General features: G+C 41.8%; 1 protein-coding gene across 2 annotated transcripts in view; it reads left to right on the forward strand.

Moving 5' to 3' along the window:
* Positions 1 to 17,376, forward strand: part of IMPDH2 (inosine monophosphate dehydrogenase 2) — a 340,575-nt gene that overhangs the window by 47,246 nt on the left and 275,953 nt on the right. For both annotated transcript variants that reach the window (XM_085624345.1, XM_085624344.1), the window contains exons 2-6: positions 667 to 715; positions 1,638 to 1,739; positions 3,507 to 3,581; positions 15,646 to 15,852; positions 16,075 to 16,162. In XM_085624345.1, the coding sequence (XP_085480471.1) occupies positions 667 to 715; positions 1,638 to 1,739; positions 3,507 to 3,581; positions 15,646 to 15,852; positions 16,075 to 16,162 (521 nt within the window). The remainder of the gene's footprint in view (positions 1 to 666; positions 716 to 1,637; positions 1,740 to 3,506; positions 3,582 to 15,645; positions 15,853 to 16,074; positions 16,163 to 17,376) is intronic.

The raw sequence follows: 17,376 nt of genomic DNA on the forward strand, positions 1-17,376 counted from the left end.
TCCATGTTTCTCTATGTATGAGTCATTTTGTAAAATAAAAGGTTTTCTCTTCATGTTCTTTCTTTCATACTTTTATTACCTTTTTTGGGAAAGGCTGTTTCGTAGCCCTTCTCATATCGCACCCAAGTTGGATTTCTTTTTTTTTTGTTGAGCAGTGCTCGCTTCTTATTCTTATTAGAAATACGAAATTCGTATGTCCTCTTGTACTCTAATGTATGGATTGGAGTTAGAGTGCAGCAGTTTCTCAATACACTGTCTTAAGTCTGATCTATGGAGTGCCTACAGTCTTTCTTCTGTTCATGAAATCGTGGCTTCCAGAGCTGCCTAGATGTGATGTCGCTGAGGTGGACGCTGTACTGACATGATCTTTGGCTCAGTAAACATTGCAGTGTGGCCTTCACCATTGTTTGACCCCCCCCCCCCCCATCTGTGGGTTTATAATTGGACTCAGTACTTTTAATCTGCCCAGACTAGCGATTGTACAAGGACATCAGCTTTATATTTGCCCTTGCCTTTACCGCTCGCAGCCTTTTTGCTCACTGTGTTGCCACTTGGCAGTTCAATGAGGATTACCTTACGTTCCTTGATCTTTTTAGCGTCATGTGTTGACTAATTGCTTGTTTCTGTGAAACCATCTTTTAAAACCATGCATTCTTTCTCCCACAGCGACTTCCTTATTCTTCCGGGGTACATTGATTTTACTGCTGACGAGGTGGTAAGTACTGAACCTTTTTTGCATAATCTTAAAGCAGTCTGCAGAAGGGGTCCGTCTTTTCAATGGTTTCCTGAATCGGAGCGCAGGTGAACTGGTGGCCAGGTCTGGTACTGTCACCAGTGGACTCTTGTGATACTGCTCGAAAAGCCCATTAATAATTTGGGAATACTTCAGAATGAATGAACAAAAGATACTCTAATTGGGGTGCATGCATGTCCTTAATCTAGAAACGCCATGTTGTGACATCGAAAATAACTTTAAGGCATAGTAGATGGATTGGAAGAAGCTGGTCGTGGCAATTGAGTATCTGAAAAATCTTGATGTATATTTTGAGCATTCAAATACTGAGTGCTCAGTTCATGAAACATATGCAAAGATCAAATGGCACGAAGATCCACCATGTTGTGCAGTGGATTTGTCAGAAGCAAAATTACTATTACAGTGTACACTGAATACAACCATAAGTCTAGGAAATGGTGTACATAAGGGGCGAAGTCTAGCATGGGTCTTCGTGGCTGGAGGGAGAAACACAGCACAGGCATGAAAACAAATAGGATTAAGGTTCCTTTGTGAAGCGGGAAGTAAAATAGTTTCCTTGTTTAAGGAAAGGAAGCTCTGACTTCCAGAAGTGCACCGCTGGGTAGGCACATTTTCTTGTAATCCCCATCGGCTGGCTTTGGAAGTGCCCTGTTATGTCGGGAGCTGAGCCCTCATTCTGTTGCCATAACTTGAAGGACTTTATTCTAAGGATCTCTTCCCTTCCATGATTATCTGGCTTGTCATTCATATTAACCTCTCTGCTCTCCTGGTATTTGGAACCTTGCACAAATGCTCCAGCCTGGTTTTAAATGTGTAAATCACTAGCTCGTAGCATGTCTTTAATGAAATATTTGAGTGACACTTGTATCCTTGTCTTTTAAAGGATCTTACTTCAGCACTAACCAAGAAGATCACTTTGAAAACGCCGATGGTTTCCTCTCCTATGGACACAGTCACAGAGGCGAACATGGCTATTGCAATGGCAGTGAGTATTGAGTGGCTTTTTTTCAGCTTTTTCCACATCTAGGAAGTAGGAGTAACGCTGTGTGGACTGTCTGATCCTTTGATCTGGCATTAAGATCTACAAATCTATTTATCATGGGTACATATTAATACTTAGTGGCCGTAGTTGAATCTTGAAGGTTATTTATATTTATTGTCACAGTGGGGCATGCAGCGGTATCATTCTTTTGGGTGCTATAAAAAGGCAAATTGCAGTTTTTGGGAAGGATCCAGCAGATAGGTGCTGCAGCTCCTCTACTTAAAGATGCCAGTAGACTTTTATTAGAGCTCTATATGACCATGTGCCAGCTCTGGTGGGGCAGGGCAGTGTTGAGGTTTGGCGTAATATGTGGCTGGTTTGCATGCATGAAACTGAGTAGAATGTGAGAATGGTAACTTGGAACATAAGCACTGTTTTTCAGGCAGTTTAGGACTTTGGAACTTTTGGAAGATTTTCTTTTTCCTAAGTGTACATTGAGTGACTCCAGATGCGCTTGCATTGAGGTATCTTAACTGCAAATGGTTTACTTCTAGGCAGCTGGGTAGCAAGAAGGGTTTGGAAGGCTGTTCTGTCTTCTGTAGTGATAACGCAGCTGGCAAATCATTGTGAAATAGCCAGGAGACAAAGTGTAGCACCTTGTGGGCCAGGTAACATAAGTTTGTTGTTTTTGATTGGTAGCAAATCTAGCAGGCAGGAATCATTGCATTGACTGGTTCAAAGAGCCAGTCTGTCCAGTTCTGGGCTTGTTAAAAATGTGTGTGATCTGCATGCAATAGTTTAACTGGCAAGTGACTATGACGAGAAGCAACGTTTATTTGTGAAGACTGCGGACTAAGTTGTATACAATTAACATATGATTAATTTGTCTTTTTTGACGTGGAATATGCACGGAAAGGTCCTTGTATAATATCAATTGCTGGTTAATTTTTCTGTACTGGTGTATGCCCATTACTTCTGGTCACATCCAAGATGAGAATGAAGGATTAACTGGTCCCAGGAGCAGAGTCTATCTTCTGACAGATTGTCACTTGACCTTAATCTTAAATTGTGCATAAATTAAGATGTTTACTATTGAGTGTTCCCAGATTGATTTAAAAGCATTGTCTTCTGCATACATCTCTGTAGAAGGGTCTATTTAAGCACTGAAGAGGAGTGGTGGAGTGCAGATTCCTCAAACTCCATAAGGCATCCTAGTGATGTCAAGCAATGGGGAGCAAAGCTGTCCGTGAACATAATTAGGCAGTGAAGGATGTGCACCAGTATACGGGCAATTGCACCAGCTCTAGCACACACAGCCAGGCTTTTTAGCATTGACCTGTTTGATGGTGTATATGTTTAAAGGATACTGAAAAATGAAAGCACATAAATGGCCACGGTTGCAAGTGACTACCGATTAGACTGTTTATCAGAATGATTTCTGTCGTAAGGAAAATAACTAAACCATTTTAGAGATTGCTTAGTTTGTTATTGATCTCCAGATAAGCAGTGTTATACAACTACCTGGGTTTCCAGAAGTTTCTAAAAATCAAAATGGGGTGAGATGGGGATACATGTGTATGTCATACTCAGGGTTGATGTGCTAAACTCTTTGCAGTAGATATCATTTTCTACTATGCCCTGGTTTTGGGAACTGGTAACCGATCCTGTTCTTCTGCAACAGTATTTTTTTGTTTGCTTATCCACACATAATGTAACATTTGTAAATGTGAACATGATCATTTACCTCTGATTTGCTCTTTTTATGTGCAGCTCACAGGCGGAATTGGTTTTATTCATCACAATTGTACTCCAGAATTCCAGGCAAATGAAGTGCGGAAAGTAAAGGTAAAAAAAAAAACGGTTAGATTTTTGACAGCTAGCTTCTGATAGTGAGAATCTATTCTGTCACTCTAAATGTCAGAGGGTAATGTGCACAAAAGTTTACCATTGTGTCGAATATCTTGAAATCCTTTACAAAGCTTAAAGTGCTGCCTGCACATATTAATGAGCAAACAATATTCTGCTACATTTTTCTGTGACTTTTGCTGTGACCACTTTTTTACCAACTCTTGACGCATTCTGCTGTTTGGGTGTGACAAGGTTATGAGGCAAGACTCTGGGAGAACATTTCTGTGCTGAGTCAGAGCCTGTGCAGATTGAGGTGAATGTGTGGCGCCCATTAGAGGTTATACATGGTGGAGGGTGAAGGAACGAGTGTGTGGAGTGATCTGGGCATGAGATGTTCATGGAGGGAACTACTAACAAACATTGCTGCTGCCTTTGCTTTCCTTTCATAATGGGGCAGCTTGAGGCTGTAGGCGACTAACAGCCCCTCCCACCTCACACAATTGTGCTCAAGTCCCTGCCGAGAAATGTGTGCTGCAGTTGTCGTATCCTACGGTGTGTAACTTAAGTCAGCCTTAAGAATTAGACTTGTAAATAGCTTGTCTACGTTATTTACCCAGTGCTCTTGCTAGGCACAATCAACTGCTGAAAGAATCGGAGAAAGTGGTTTTTGCAGTAATTGGCATTCATGGTTGTGTGCCATGCAGATTGTTAAACTTCTATAGGTTTTGAGATGGTACATATTGAAGTGTTTCAAAATGTTTAACAAAATAATTAAAAACTGTGGTGTTAGTCACTTCTCTACCGGAGAAAGCACAACCCGTCTAGATTTTTTATGCAAGTACTATCATCGTGATTATTCAAACTGAAATAAATCCTGACCTGCTATATCTTCTTTTCTAGTCTGTTTTGGCCTAGTGTTCCTTTTTATAAATTTGACCCATCTGTGGGCATACTGTAAATCAATTCAGTGTAGACAGCGGATTGTGCTTTCTCCGGTTGACTTCTGTTCCCTTTTTTTCCCCCCTGTCTACCTAGCCTACCTTTAGGGACCCCTCTTCTTTTGGATAGTTAGTCACTTCTCTAACTGTTTTTTGTTTTATAAAGTACTACTAAAATTGACTTAAGATGTCACGGAGGTTAGGCAAAACGTGATTTGGAACAGAAATCAGCAAAAGATGTGTAGGAACATTTTACCACACATTACGCTACAGTGGATATGTAAAATCGTAAGCCTGTGTCACTGCATTGACCTAGATCAAAGACCACACAAGTCTCAGTTCACTTCATTTTTAGCGATCTATTTCATTTAGAGTGATTTTTCTGAAACAAGAATGCATTTATGAACTGACAAAGTTTACATGGAAAAATTACCAGGGTTGTGTCCTGGTTCAAGTGCACACTCTATTTTGATTCTGAATCCTGAATGATTTCCAAGACACACGTAATGGGGTCTGTTGTCATTTAATTTTCTTGTATTGTCGCACGGATTCAAGGTGCCTCTAGAACTTAAACTCCTTTACTGGAGACCGCACACCAACATTAGACTTGTAAATCAGTTGGTGTTTTCTGTTCTGTAATTTACACAGATTTGATAGCTCATTTGTATGTTGCTCTTTCTTTGAAGACAAAATCTTTGTTATAACAAACCAAAATTCCTGCGAAAATTAATACAAACCTCGGTTCTGTGGAAGTTATGGTTGCAATACAAACACCCAAAAAGTGCACATTGACCTGTTAAGTGAGTGACGAATAATCCTCCAATACGGAGCTCCTGAGTAACACTACCATTACACCTCACTCAAAGCATACTTAATGATAACATGTCATTTCATCATTTTGTTTTTTCCTAATGTCTTATACAAAACATTGGTCTAATGTGTGACCTTACTGAAGCTGTTGCTGTGGGAATGAAGCACTTTGACTTTACCAATCCCGAACTTTGTCACAAAAACAGTCCTTGGAGCGGTAACTATGGGACTAACTTCTGGGTTCTAGTTTGCATCGGAGAGGCACCAGTGGACAGAGAAATGGCTCCCTAGTCCGACAGTCCTCCTATTTAAAAATTTCACATGATCGTGATATGCCAGTGATCCATGAGCATGATGAATGCATCCATTAGATAGCGGGTATTGTATAGATGGGAGTGCAGAATTTCCCCTCCTGTGGCAAAAACAGCATACCCCCTTTCTTTGAGCAGATTTGTGGCGTGCCCTTTTTTACCCAACTTTCTCTAGTAGGGGTGGGTTGCAAGATTTCTCCCAACCCCATACCTTTACACTGCATTTCTACTTCCCTGAGTGGCAGTATCTGGGATAGAAGTTCAAAGTATTCTCCTCTGTCCCAAAGACAGGTGAAGCCCACTTGAAACCAGGGAGTACAAATGGTATAGCTGTCCTCCCACCCCCCCCCCCCCCCCCCCCCCCATGGTGTAGGGCCCCACTGCTCCCAGACACCCTCTCTAAAGCCACAAGGTTACCTGCAAGCCTAGTTGCCTTCATCTGGGTACTGCACCATGGCTAAAGTAAGGCGTTGCCACAATCCAGATGTGAGAGTAAGAGGGCTGGACTAGCATTTTTTAAGTTTTACTTGAGGGAATGTTTTATGTTCCTTAGAAGACAACTGATGCCAGGCTTTATTTTTTTGCAAGGTGAGGTTCATGTCGGGGTCAGTCCAAGTGAACTGGCATTTGGTGAATGTTGGGGTTCAAAGCTGCCTATGTTCATGTCATTGAGGCAATATTTGTAGGTCTTTTTTTTTTGTTTGGGACAAATATGAATTTATTTTTTCTGGGCTGAACTTCAGGTAGGGGTTAGACATACAGGTCTGAATGATGTGCAGGCAGCGTTTGTGGCATTGATTGTCTGAGGCAGAGGAGATTTTCAAGTGTAGTTAGCATATTGGTGTATCATGATGCTGTTTTCTGTGAGAAGAGCACTAAACAGTTTCATATAGCGGTTGAAAGTGATCACAGTCCATATGGAACCCTGAGGGACTCTGCATGCGATGGGGTACTTTTGGGCCCTGCCACAGAAGTAGTAAGTCTTGGATGTTGATGCTCTCCAACTGCACAGCAGTATTACCTTCAATTTTGATTGTCTAGTCATTCAACTTTGATACATCATTCACCGGCAGCACTCATTGCATTGGGACACCATAAAACGTCGCCTAAATTGACGTAGAGAACCTCAGTTGACCATTAAGGAAAGACTGAGGCTTTCTCAATCTGCTGACTAAACATCGCAACCTTTGGGGTCTCCACTTTTGTTGTTCTGTCAGAAGATAATTTGCAAACTCTTCTTCAGACTCTAAATCTTCCACTTCCCCCAAGGATGGTATCAAGGCATATTTTAATGTCTGATAAAGTTGTCTTTGATGCCCAGAAGATCTGAGGTATTTCTTACCATAAGACACCTCAGTTTGTTAGGGGTTGAGTATCCAAGCACAACAAGCAAGCATAGAATAATCCGTTTACCATCTCCATTTTGTTCTTGCAAATGCTCTGCTCTGGTAGGTTCACAGTCTAGTATCTCTCCAGTGAGTGACATCCCTACATTGCATGATGTCTCGGTTAGGGGAGCTTCTTCATTGAATTTTCGACTGGTAGCAGCACGGATATCACTGTTGGTTATAATGTTGACTCTCTAGTCTCTTCTTGGAGTCATTGGTCAACACCATCCCCGCGGACCAACTCTCCATTGAGCTTAGCGAGAATGCCCTTACAAACTGGCTGTTGACAGCCAGTAATAAACATGCTCCCCTAAAAAAAAACCTACACACTCGTCGACATGAGGCCCAGAAATGGTTTTCTATCGAACTAAAGAACTTAAAACTTGCCTTGCGGCAAGCAGAAAGGAAATGGAGAAATAAATATCTGACGACAAATCTGCGTATTTAACCATACAAGGATTGTACAAAAAAGCAATACTGGCCTCCAAAGCAGAATATTTCTCCTCCAAAATCATTAACTCCACTAATCGATCTAAAGAAATCTTCTCAATCGTTAATGAACTCTCCAACCCTGAGAGAACGATTAAACCCATTCCTTACCAATCCATATGTGACTCTTTAAATAATTTCTTTGTAGAAAAAATTAAAACCATCAAATCGAATATCCCTCATTGTCCAAGTCCTGCATACCCCAAAAAACCGGCGAACCCTGACAAGTTGGAACAATTCCCTATAATAACTCAGGAAAATTTCAACGACCTATTGGCTAAAGTCAAGTCTGGGTCCCCAAGGGACCTTTGTCCCCCCTGGATTTTAAAGGAAGTATTTACCACCTGTCCTGGACCAGCCATGGCCCTTCTAAATAAATCAATAGTACAGGGTCAGGTGCCTCAGACCTTTAAGGAAGCGGTTGTTATTCCTCTCCTAAAAAAGCCAGGGGCAGATACTAAAACACTGACTAATTATCGCCCAATCTCGCTGCTCCCTTACTTGGCCAAAGTGTTGGAAGCACATGTAGCCAAAAATTTGTCAGCATTTCTGGAGCAGTCTGAATACCTGGATATCCACCAAGCAGGATTCCGTCCAGCCCACTCTACAGAGTCAGTAGTCTTGTCTGTACTGGACACCCTGAGAGAAAAGGCGGACAAGGGTCTCCCCCCAAGCACTGGTACTACTGGACCTATCAGCAGCCTTTGACACGGTCGACTATAACATCTTGCTCGACCGTGTCGGAGACGCAGGTATCAAAGGAGCTGCTCTTGAGTGGATCAGATCCTTCTTAACAGATCGCTCACAAGCTGTATGCCTTGGTGGATTCTCAACCCCCATGATTAAAAATACATGTGGAGTTCCCCAGGGATCTTCCCTATCCCCTCATTTGTTTAATCTGTATCTTCTCCCCCTGGTTCATGCACTAAAAGAAAAACATATCCAGACTTTTAACTACGCAGACGATTTTCAATTGATTTTCCCCATTAATGCCTCCCCGGACTCCATCTCTGAATTCCAAACAACTATGCTGTTCATTCGTGACTGGATGAACAGCAACCAATTGAAACTGAATCCAGACAAAACTGAACTGATCCTCACGGGTGGCTCACTAAATCACTGGACCCCCAACTTCTGGCCAAATGAACTAGGAGAACCTCCAAGCATGCCAAAACTCTAGGAGTCACTATCGGTAATGATCTATCCATGAAAACTCAAATAGGATCAGTATCATCTACATGTTTCTTTCAATTGAGAAAAATAAAGAAAATTAGTCTTTTCTTAACGCAAGAGGCAAAATTACAAGCTATTCTTGCCATGGTGATCTCGCATATTGATTATGCTAACTCATTATATTTTGGTATCCCAGCCTACCTCAATTATCGCTTACAATTAATACAGAATCAAGCAGCCAGATTGATATTTCAAGAAAATAAACGTCAACACATCTCTCCCCTTCTCAAAAAACTACATTGGCTCCCCATATCACAAAGGTGCGCCTTTAAGATGGGCTGCATAATATTCAAATCTCTGAATGGAAAAAACCCTAAGTTCATTGACCGCTTAATCACCAGATATATTCCAAACCGCAATCTGAGATCCACCCATAAGCATCTTCTAACAATACCCCCCTTTAAACAGAAGCGTTTTGGTGGATCAAGGTTTGCCTTTCTGGGACCAAGGTACTGGAACTCCCTACCCCTAGAGATCAAAAGCTGTACAAATTTCACGGCCTTCCGTAAACTGCAAAAAACCTGGCTTTTCAAACAAGCATTCGACTGACCCACTGATTCATATTTCCCTGGTCTCTGACCCAAGTAGCGCCAAGAAACCAATCCGGTGTATGTGCGCTAAAAATTCATCATAACATAACATAACATAGTGTCAAGTGTTTTCATTACCTCTTCTTTCAGTGGTACCAGGCTTGTGGGAGGTTAGGAAAGACAAATGCCTAACTTCTGCTACTATAAATGCATTAACTCCACAGCTGCGCAAACATATAAGGGAACTCAGTGGGATTTGTTGAGGTCGGATTCCAATTGGGACTCTTCTATAGACCCACTTGTTTGATGGTATAGCTTAGTCACCTGAGACACCACCCGATTGAGAAAATAAGAGTGTGGTTGTTGCTGGCAAGAAAATGTGGTACTTTGGATACTGTAGTAAATATATGTAGTGCAACAGCTCTGTTGGGCTGTTGTGGTCAGAAAATCACGGAAAGCCTTTAATCCTTCAACGTCCAACTGCAACATCAGAGGCAGGATTTTAATGAGATGGTTTATAAAGCTCTTACCTCGCCTCAAGTCCGGTGGATTCAGCGCATAGTTGGCAGCATTTGGCTATTGCCATTGCATCACTGCACCACTCCTTATCTTTGCACCTGCCCATCTGGAAGCCGGGTGCACAGCTGGAAATTCTCAGCCTCACAGATCACAGATGAATAATGAAACCTGCAGATTAAAACTGTGCTGGAGGACTCCGTAAGATTCAGTCCCAATGGGGTATTCACAACACACTGTCAACTGGGGAGAAGAGTACGCCAGGGCTGTATTTTAGCCCCTTTGCTTTTTATAATATATATTAATCCGCTTCAGAGATTTTTAGTGGCCTAGTGCAAGAATGTCCAGATGGTTGACAAGAGGCCGGTTCCAGCATTATTCTGTGTAGACGACACTGTACTTGTGCGCACAGCTAATGGCCTGCAACTCTTGCTAGATTGTTATTATGAATTTATGGATAACCTGGGCCTAAAAACAAAAATTTCAAAGTCCTGTACCATGGTGGAAGGTAGAAAAAATGTTAAAATTAAAACATTTGGGATCGATGGACACCACGTTGGTAATACCAGTTCATTTTGTTATCTAGACATTTGGCTGGACAGCAAAATTAATTGGGACCTGTTGATGAGTAACCATGTGAAGACCTTTAATGGGATTGCTCATAGTATTGATATGCCTGTGCCAGGCACCTTGGCCATATACATGCAACATCTATATTAGATGTTTGTAGAGCAAAGTGTGTCCCAACAGTTTTACATGGGATCGAAATCTTGGGGCACAAGCCTTGTCATCCTGTTCAAATTGCGGAAAACACATTTTTTAGGAGGATTCTGAGGATAGCCCAGAGCATGCCAGTGGAGATAGTGCATGAAGAATTGGGGGCAGGATTTATTTCTGATTATATAGATTATTTTTCAATCAGAATTTGTAAAGTTTAATAGAAATATCCTGAAAGACTGTGTTTGGGCCTGGATTTTAGTCAATATTGTCCATGATTGTATTATGTCAAAAGTCTTTTGAGTGATCTTGGTAGACCAAATCTTTCTTTCTGACCCTGAGCAAATTACTAAAACATAGTTTGTGTGGGCCAAGGTGGCATTACACGCTAATGCGAATGGGGGAAAAAAGGGCGAAATGCATATTCAAAAAATCCTGTACCCATTATGCCATTGTAAAATCAATGAGAAAATTAGAGCTGTATTGACTTTAGACATGCCAGTTTTGCACGGGCATCTACAGTCCTATTTTTGTTTAAATCTGTTCCCTCAGCTGTTAGTAGGATGGCATAGACTGCGAGTCTTTAATTTGCACATGTGAAATGGCTGTTGCACTGGACACTTCACATATAGAGTTTATTTGCCCTGAATTTGCCATAGACTGCGAGTCTTTAATTTGCACATGTGAAATGGCTGTTGCACTGGACACTTCACATATAGAGTTTATTTGCTCTGAATTTGCCAATCTACATTATCAGCGAGGCCAAAAAGACGATCTAAGGGAATATTGAGTCACTCAGCCATCCAACTCTTAAGTGCAACCTCTTATGGCAGTTCAATACTTCCTTGCTGATATGTGCTATAGAACCAGTTCTTCCCCTCACAATGGAGAGACGCCTACTTGAAATATTTTCTGATTCTGAAAAAAGTCTTGAAGAATCCAGAAAAGTCCTTGATCGATGAAGAGCTAATGGGTGAAAATGTTAAACCGCTCATTCACATTTTTCCCTGCTCACAGGCAAAGTGATGGAATGTGTACACCAGACTCACAGGATGCCTACTCCCACATTCCTATATGAAAAAAGCTCAAGAGGTATGTAAGGTGTATATTAGAAATTTCGCACTACCATTACGTGGCGATTTCCTTTTGGTCTGAAATCTGCGTCTCAAACTTTGGTTGCAGCAGCAGCCCAACTTCGACCTCGAGGAATATTCATCTAGTCTTCCCTAGAGACTGATAAAGGCTCTCTGAGTCTGTAACTTCCATTTAGGTTCGGTCTTTAGGTTCGGTCTTATCTGGCAGCAGCATTGGAAGCAGTGTAAGGAAGTTTCCTTTGGATGAGAGCCCTCAATCAAAATGTCTGTCGGGCAAGTAAACGCCTTACTAGGGTCCATGCAAAAATAACAATTGATGGACAGAATGCAGAACAATGTCATACATTCACCCCAGTACAGAGATCTGGGCCTAAATCCATCGTTTTTTTGCTCACCATGCCATTCCAGTTTGAACCCAGCCATATGCAAATCAGTCTTGACCCTGTGCCCCATGGGAACAGTCCAGCCCGAACTGCCAAGCCAGGTCCTCCCTGGACTGGAAACAAGCATCCTAGGACCGGTTTCGGGCTTTCAGCCCTCATCAGCCAGGATAGCCTGATTCCAGTGGCATGGAGAGCAAGGGATTCACGTCTGAGCATACCCTTCCCACTCGGGGTGACAAATGCAAAAATAACAATGGATGGACAGAATGCACAGGGTCAAGACTGATTTGCATATGGCCATGTCTAAACTGGGGTGGTGTAGTGGGCAAAAGAACGATGGATTTAACCCAGATCTCTTGACTGGGGGAGAATGTATGCATTGTCAGCATTCCGTCCATCATTTGTTTGTTGTAACGCTTTTCGCCCTAAGTGGGATGGGTATTCCCAGACGTGGGACCCGTGCTCACTACGCCACTGGAGTCAAGCTATCCTGGCTGATGACGGCTGATAGCCAGAAACCGGTCCTAGGATGCTTGATTCCGGTCCAGGGAAGACATGGCTTGGCAGTTCGGGCTGGACTGTTCCCATGAGGCACAGGGTCAAGACTGATTTGCATATGGCCATGTCTAAACTGGGGTGGTGTAGTGGGCAAAAGAACGATGGATTTAACCCAGATCTCTTGACTGGGGGAGAATGTATGCATTGTCAGCTTTCCGTCCATTTGTTTGTTGTATTACTAGGGTCCATGGCGTCCTACATTTCCACTGTCCCACATGAGATTACGTTTAAGCCCTCTCCAGCAGTGTATCATTCGTATCCAGATTTCAGAGGAAGAGATTACACCTCCATTGTAAAGCTTAGTTAAGACCTGAATCATGTCATTCCTGTACAAGGCACCAAGAGTAGCCTAGGACAGAGTTCATAAACATCCTTGACCAGAACGGAGTCTTGAGGTGCTAATGACCAGAGCTTTCTGAAGATTATTCCTCAACTTGCTCCTGCATGCAGTTATACAACTGCTGGCTGACTTCCTCCTCAGATTTGTGGGATCTAGACAACTGGAGAGTTCCCCTTCAGTATCAGTCTAAAGCTGGGATGTTGGACTGATATTAAAAGGGAAATCTCCCACTGTCGATAATTCTTGAAAGGTGCAACTATACATAGAGGACCGTGATTTGTAAATTACTGATCTATGTACAGACACACTATTGATTTGAACAGTGAATTGTGCAACAGATAATCTGGTTTGGAATTAAAACCGGAAGCTGAGGAACGGCCATTAAGAGATCCTAGGTGAGATAGCCCTGATGAAGTAGTGTGAAAACCCTAAGAGAACGAAACACATGTTGGCTAAGCATGAATGAAGTTTGAAAAGAGGCAAAGTGGCCAAAAATAAATCCTCAAATAAGAGACAATTGTTTTGTGAATACATATTGTACTATCCTGTATTTTGTAGCATGTGCCTTAGTTACAACTTTTTCCTACTTTTCTGTTTGTTTTGTAATAAACAGTTTAGTCTAATGTTTTTCTGTTTGTATCTGCTTGATTATAGAAAAAAATGTAGTAAATGCTTATCTAGGCATGTTTTTAATATCCATTTTATTTAAAAAGTGTTCCTGGCACTTTCACCTATTGGGAGATGTTCTACCTTTTTATTACTTAGGAGAGTTTACTTATAGAAGAATTAGGATTCCAAGTAACTTTCTTTCCTTCTCCATTTAACAATATTAACTTGTGATTTCTAGTTATTTGTTTGCAGTAGTGAGTGTAAAAGGTCTTTTAGACTATTGTCATTTTAAAGTAATATAATCAGTGTGAGAATATTAACCATTTAATTTCAATACTTTGCAAGACATGCTTGCTTACTGAAAGTAAACAGTGATATAAAGTGTCCAGCCTACTCTTTAGGGTCGGCTTCCAGTCGCTGGATATTGGGACTGCTGATGATGCACTGTACCTCAAGACTCGTTAGTCATTGGATTGTACACTCCACATGGGTCATTGAGTGAAATCCTTAGTTGGCACTGCCTTCAGAAAAAGTGAGACTGAAGTGGTTGTACATAGCGAGTTACCTCCCAGTGTTTCACTGGGCTGTGTTCTCATGGACATGAGTGCCTTGCAGCCACATATGCAGCAAGTACCATCAAGTAGTTTCTACTTTGATCATGCCTAACTATACAAATTTCAAATAACACAGATATTTTAACTTTTGTGAAATTTGTGTTGCGGTTTTACTGAAGTAAAGTTGTTTTTGACAGCATTGTGTAATAAGCAAATACATTGGGTGGGTAGGTGGTGTGATGGAGAGATACCTTGGTACTTCTAGGGTGATGGCAGGAGCAGATTATTTTAATTCCTAGCTGCATGTGTCGGGCTATTTAGATACACACCGAAAGCTCTGCTATCAGTTGTATATTGCAACGCATTCCGTTGCAACGTATGCCTTTACCACGCATGCGTTATGAGAATGCCATTTGTACGCATAACCTTTACGACAAAAATAACATTACCACGCATGCTTTTACGTTTTTCGTTGTTAAACCATACATGTTAATGGCATGTTCTTGCTAAAGGTTATCTAGATCACTTCCCCATTTCCATATACTGCTCCAATTCCCACCCACAAACCCTTTTATTAAATACCCCTCCCTTTAACCCTAATATTTTACCCCTTCTCTACACAAACCCCTCATCCCATATATATATATATATATATATATATATATATATATATATATATATATATATATATCTATATATATATATATATATATATCTTAAATACTAATATCCCCCTTACCTCTCCTCTCGTCATGGCGCATGCTGTAAAGAGGAACCGGAAGTGTCTTTCCGTTTCCTCTAACGACTCATTTCCTTCACACCGCAACTTCAAATGGTGAGTTTTTTTTGGGGAGGGGAGACCCCCCCCCCCCCCCCCCCCCCCCCAACCCCCCTTTTTTTGCCCGTTCATTTTTTTGGGGGGTGGGGAGACCCCCCCCCCCCAAGCCCCCTTACCTTTACCACACATGCCTTTACTACGTATCTCGTAGTAAAGGTGTGCGTGGAAAAGGCTATTTGTGGTAACCACGCATGCGTTGTAATGCTGCGTGGTTAATGTTATGAGTGGAAACGGCCGCATTGTAGTGGCAGTTTCACCTGCTATCTAGAGTTACAGCTAACTAGTTCTTCTAAAAAGCAAATGATCCTAAAATATCATGTAGAACTACCCGGTAAAATATCTCTAAAATTTCAGCATCTGCACTGGATGCATTTTCCCTCTTCCATGAATGCTTGTTTTAAATCTGAATTGTGATTGGAGTGGAATTGGTTATATATTACCATTTCTTGTACATTCTGCTTTTGACTGTTTGCAGCTACAAGACTGTCCATTGTCATCACCCAAGTAATGCTAAACCTGGCATACCATTATATGCTGTCATGGCAATAAACCTAAAATGTTGATGGAGATTTCCTGTATGTGCCTTACATTTGGATTGCTGCTGATTGCAAATGTACATACTGTCCACATAACTGTGCAGACTTAGCTTGCGCCAGGCCTTTCAGTGAAACGTATTTTAAGTACTCCAACACTCCTCTGGGTCTGGCAAGTGCTGTATAAAAAAAAATTAAACCAGACCTTTTTTTTCTTTAGAAATATGAACAGGGATTTATCACAGACCCAGTAGTCCTCAGTCCCAAAGACCGAGTTCGGGATGTTTTTGAAGCAAAAGCCCGACATGGGTTCTGTGGAATTCCAATCACGCATAATGGGAAGATGGGAAGTAAACTTGTCGGAATAATATCTTCCAGAGACATTGATTTCCTGAAAGAAGAGGAGCACGATCTTCTTCTTCACGAGGTTAGTAACTTGCATGTGCACTTCGGGCAAGATTGGTAGTTTACAAGGGCAGTAAAGCTTGGTGGTTTGGCTTTTTGTGCATAGTCTTTGCAAACCTGTCTAATCAATAAAATTGGAATGGTGAAGATGTTTTTGAAATTGAATTTTGATGTGCATTTTGCTTAACCATTAATCGTTTAAAAAAAATGAAATCCCAATGTTTGTCCTCCATTTTTTTATCAGATCATGACGAAACGTGAAGATCTTGTGGTTGCGCCAGCTGGTGTGACATTAAAAGAAGCAAACGAAATATTACAAAGAAGTAAAAAAGGTATTTTAACTGAAGTGAATGTTGCTATATTTGTAAGGAGTTGAAGATGCTGAAGCACCACATCAAACTGCTATGGGCATACTTTAACAATGATGGCACAGAATGGTTTTTTAAAAAGGTGGTATTTTCTTCTTTAAGGACCCCAATTTCCAGTTCATGGGGCAGCTGGTGGTAGGTGGGTGGATGGGGCATGCGGTATGCCTATTCTCTGGTTAGAATTAGTGGCTGTTGTCTGGCAACTCCAATAATAGTGCCATTCAGCATTTATTGTCCTTTTGACAGTTTTCTTCATCCTACTCGGACAATTTTGTGTTTAGACTTTTCATAGTTTAGCCCTGTTTGTTCTGTTAAAGTTTGCTTTCCTAGTGCTGTAACTGTACTACTTACAGCCAAACTGCAGACTTCTAAAACAAATTATAAAATATTGTTCTGCATAATTTGTTCCTGCAGGAAATCAACAGCAGAACGCCCTCACACATCTTCCTTGTGATCAGATCATTAAGCTGATAGATTGGCTCTCGTATCATGTTTTGAGAAGCAAAGGGTGTAGGAAAGTGGGTTTCTGTTGCAGTAACCCCCCCCCTTGTCAGACTACTGATGCACGTTTTCTTGGTGCGCCCTGGGTCCCTGCCAATTAGGTTCCCAGGGCCTGTGTTCTTTCCCCAAAACTTATTGTGCCACCCTTAGAGAACACACACACAAGAGAACACACACACAAGAGAACACACACACAAGAGAACACACACACAAGAGAACACACACACAAGAGAACACACACACAAGAGAACACACACACAAGAGAACACACACACAAGAGAACACACACACAAGAGAACACACACACAAGAGAACACACACACAAGAGAACACACACACAAGAGAACACACACACACACAAGAGAACACACACACACACAAGAGAACACACACACACAAGAGAACACACACACACACACAAGAGAACACACACACACAAGAGAACACACACACACAAGAGAACACACACACACAAGAGCACACACACACACAAGAGCACACACACACACACGAGCACACACACACACGAGCACACACACACACACGAGCGAACACACACGCGAGAGAACGCGCACGAGAACGCGCACGCGAGAGAACGCGCACGAGAACGCGAACGCACACGCACACGCGCACGCGCACGCACACGCGCACGAGAACGCACACGCGCACGAGAACGC

The sequence above is a fragment of the Triturus cristatus genome, chromosome 9 (assembly GCF_964204655.1).
Source record: "Triturus cristatus chromosome 9, aTriCri1.1, whole genome shotgun sequence".
NCBI classification, from domain to species: Eukaryota; Metazoa; Chordata; class Amphibia; order Caudata; family Salamandridae; genus Triturus; species Triturus cristatus.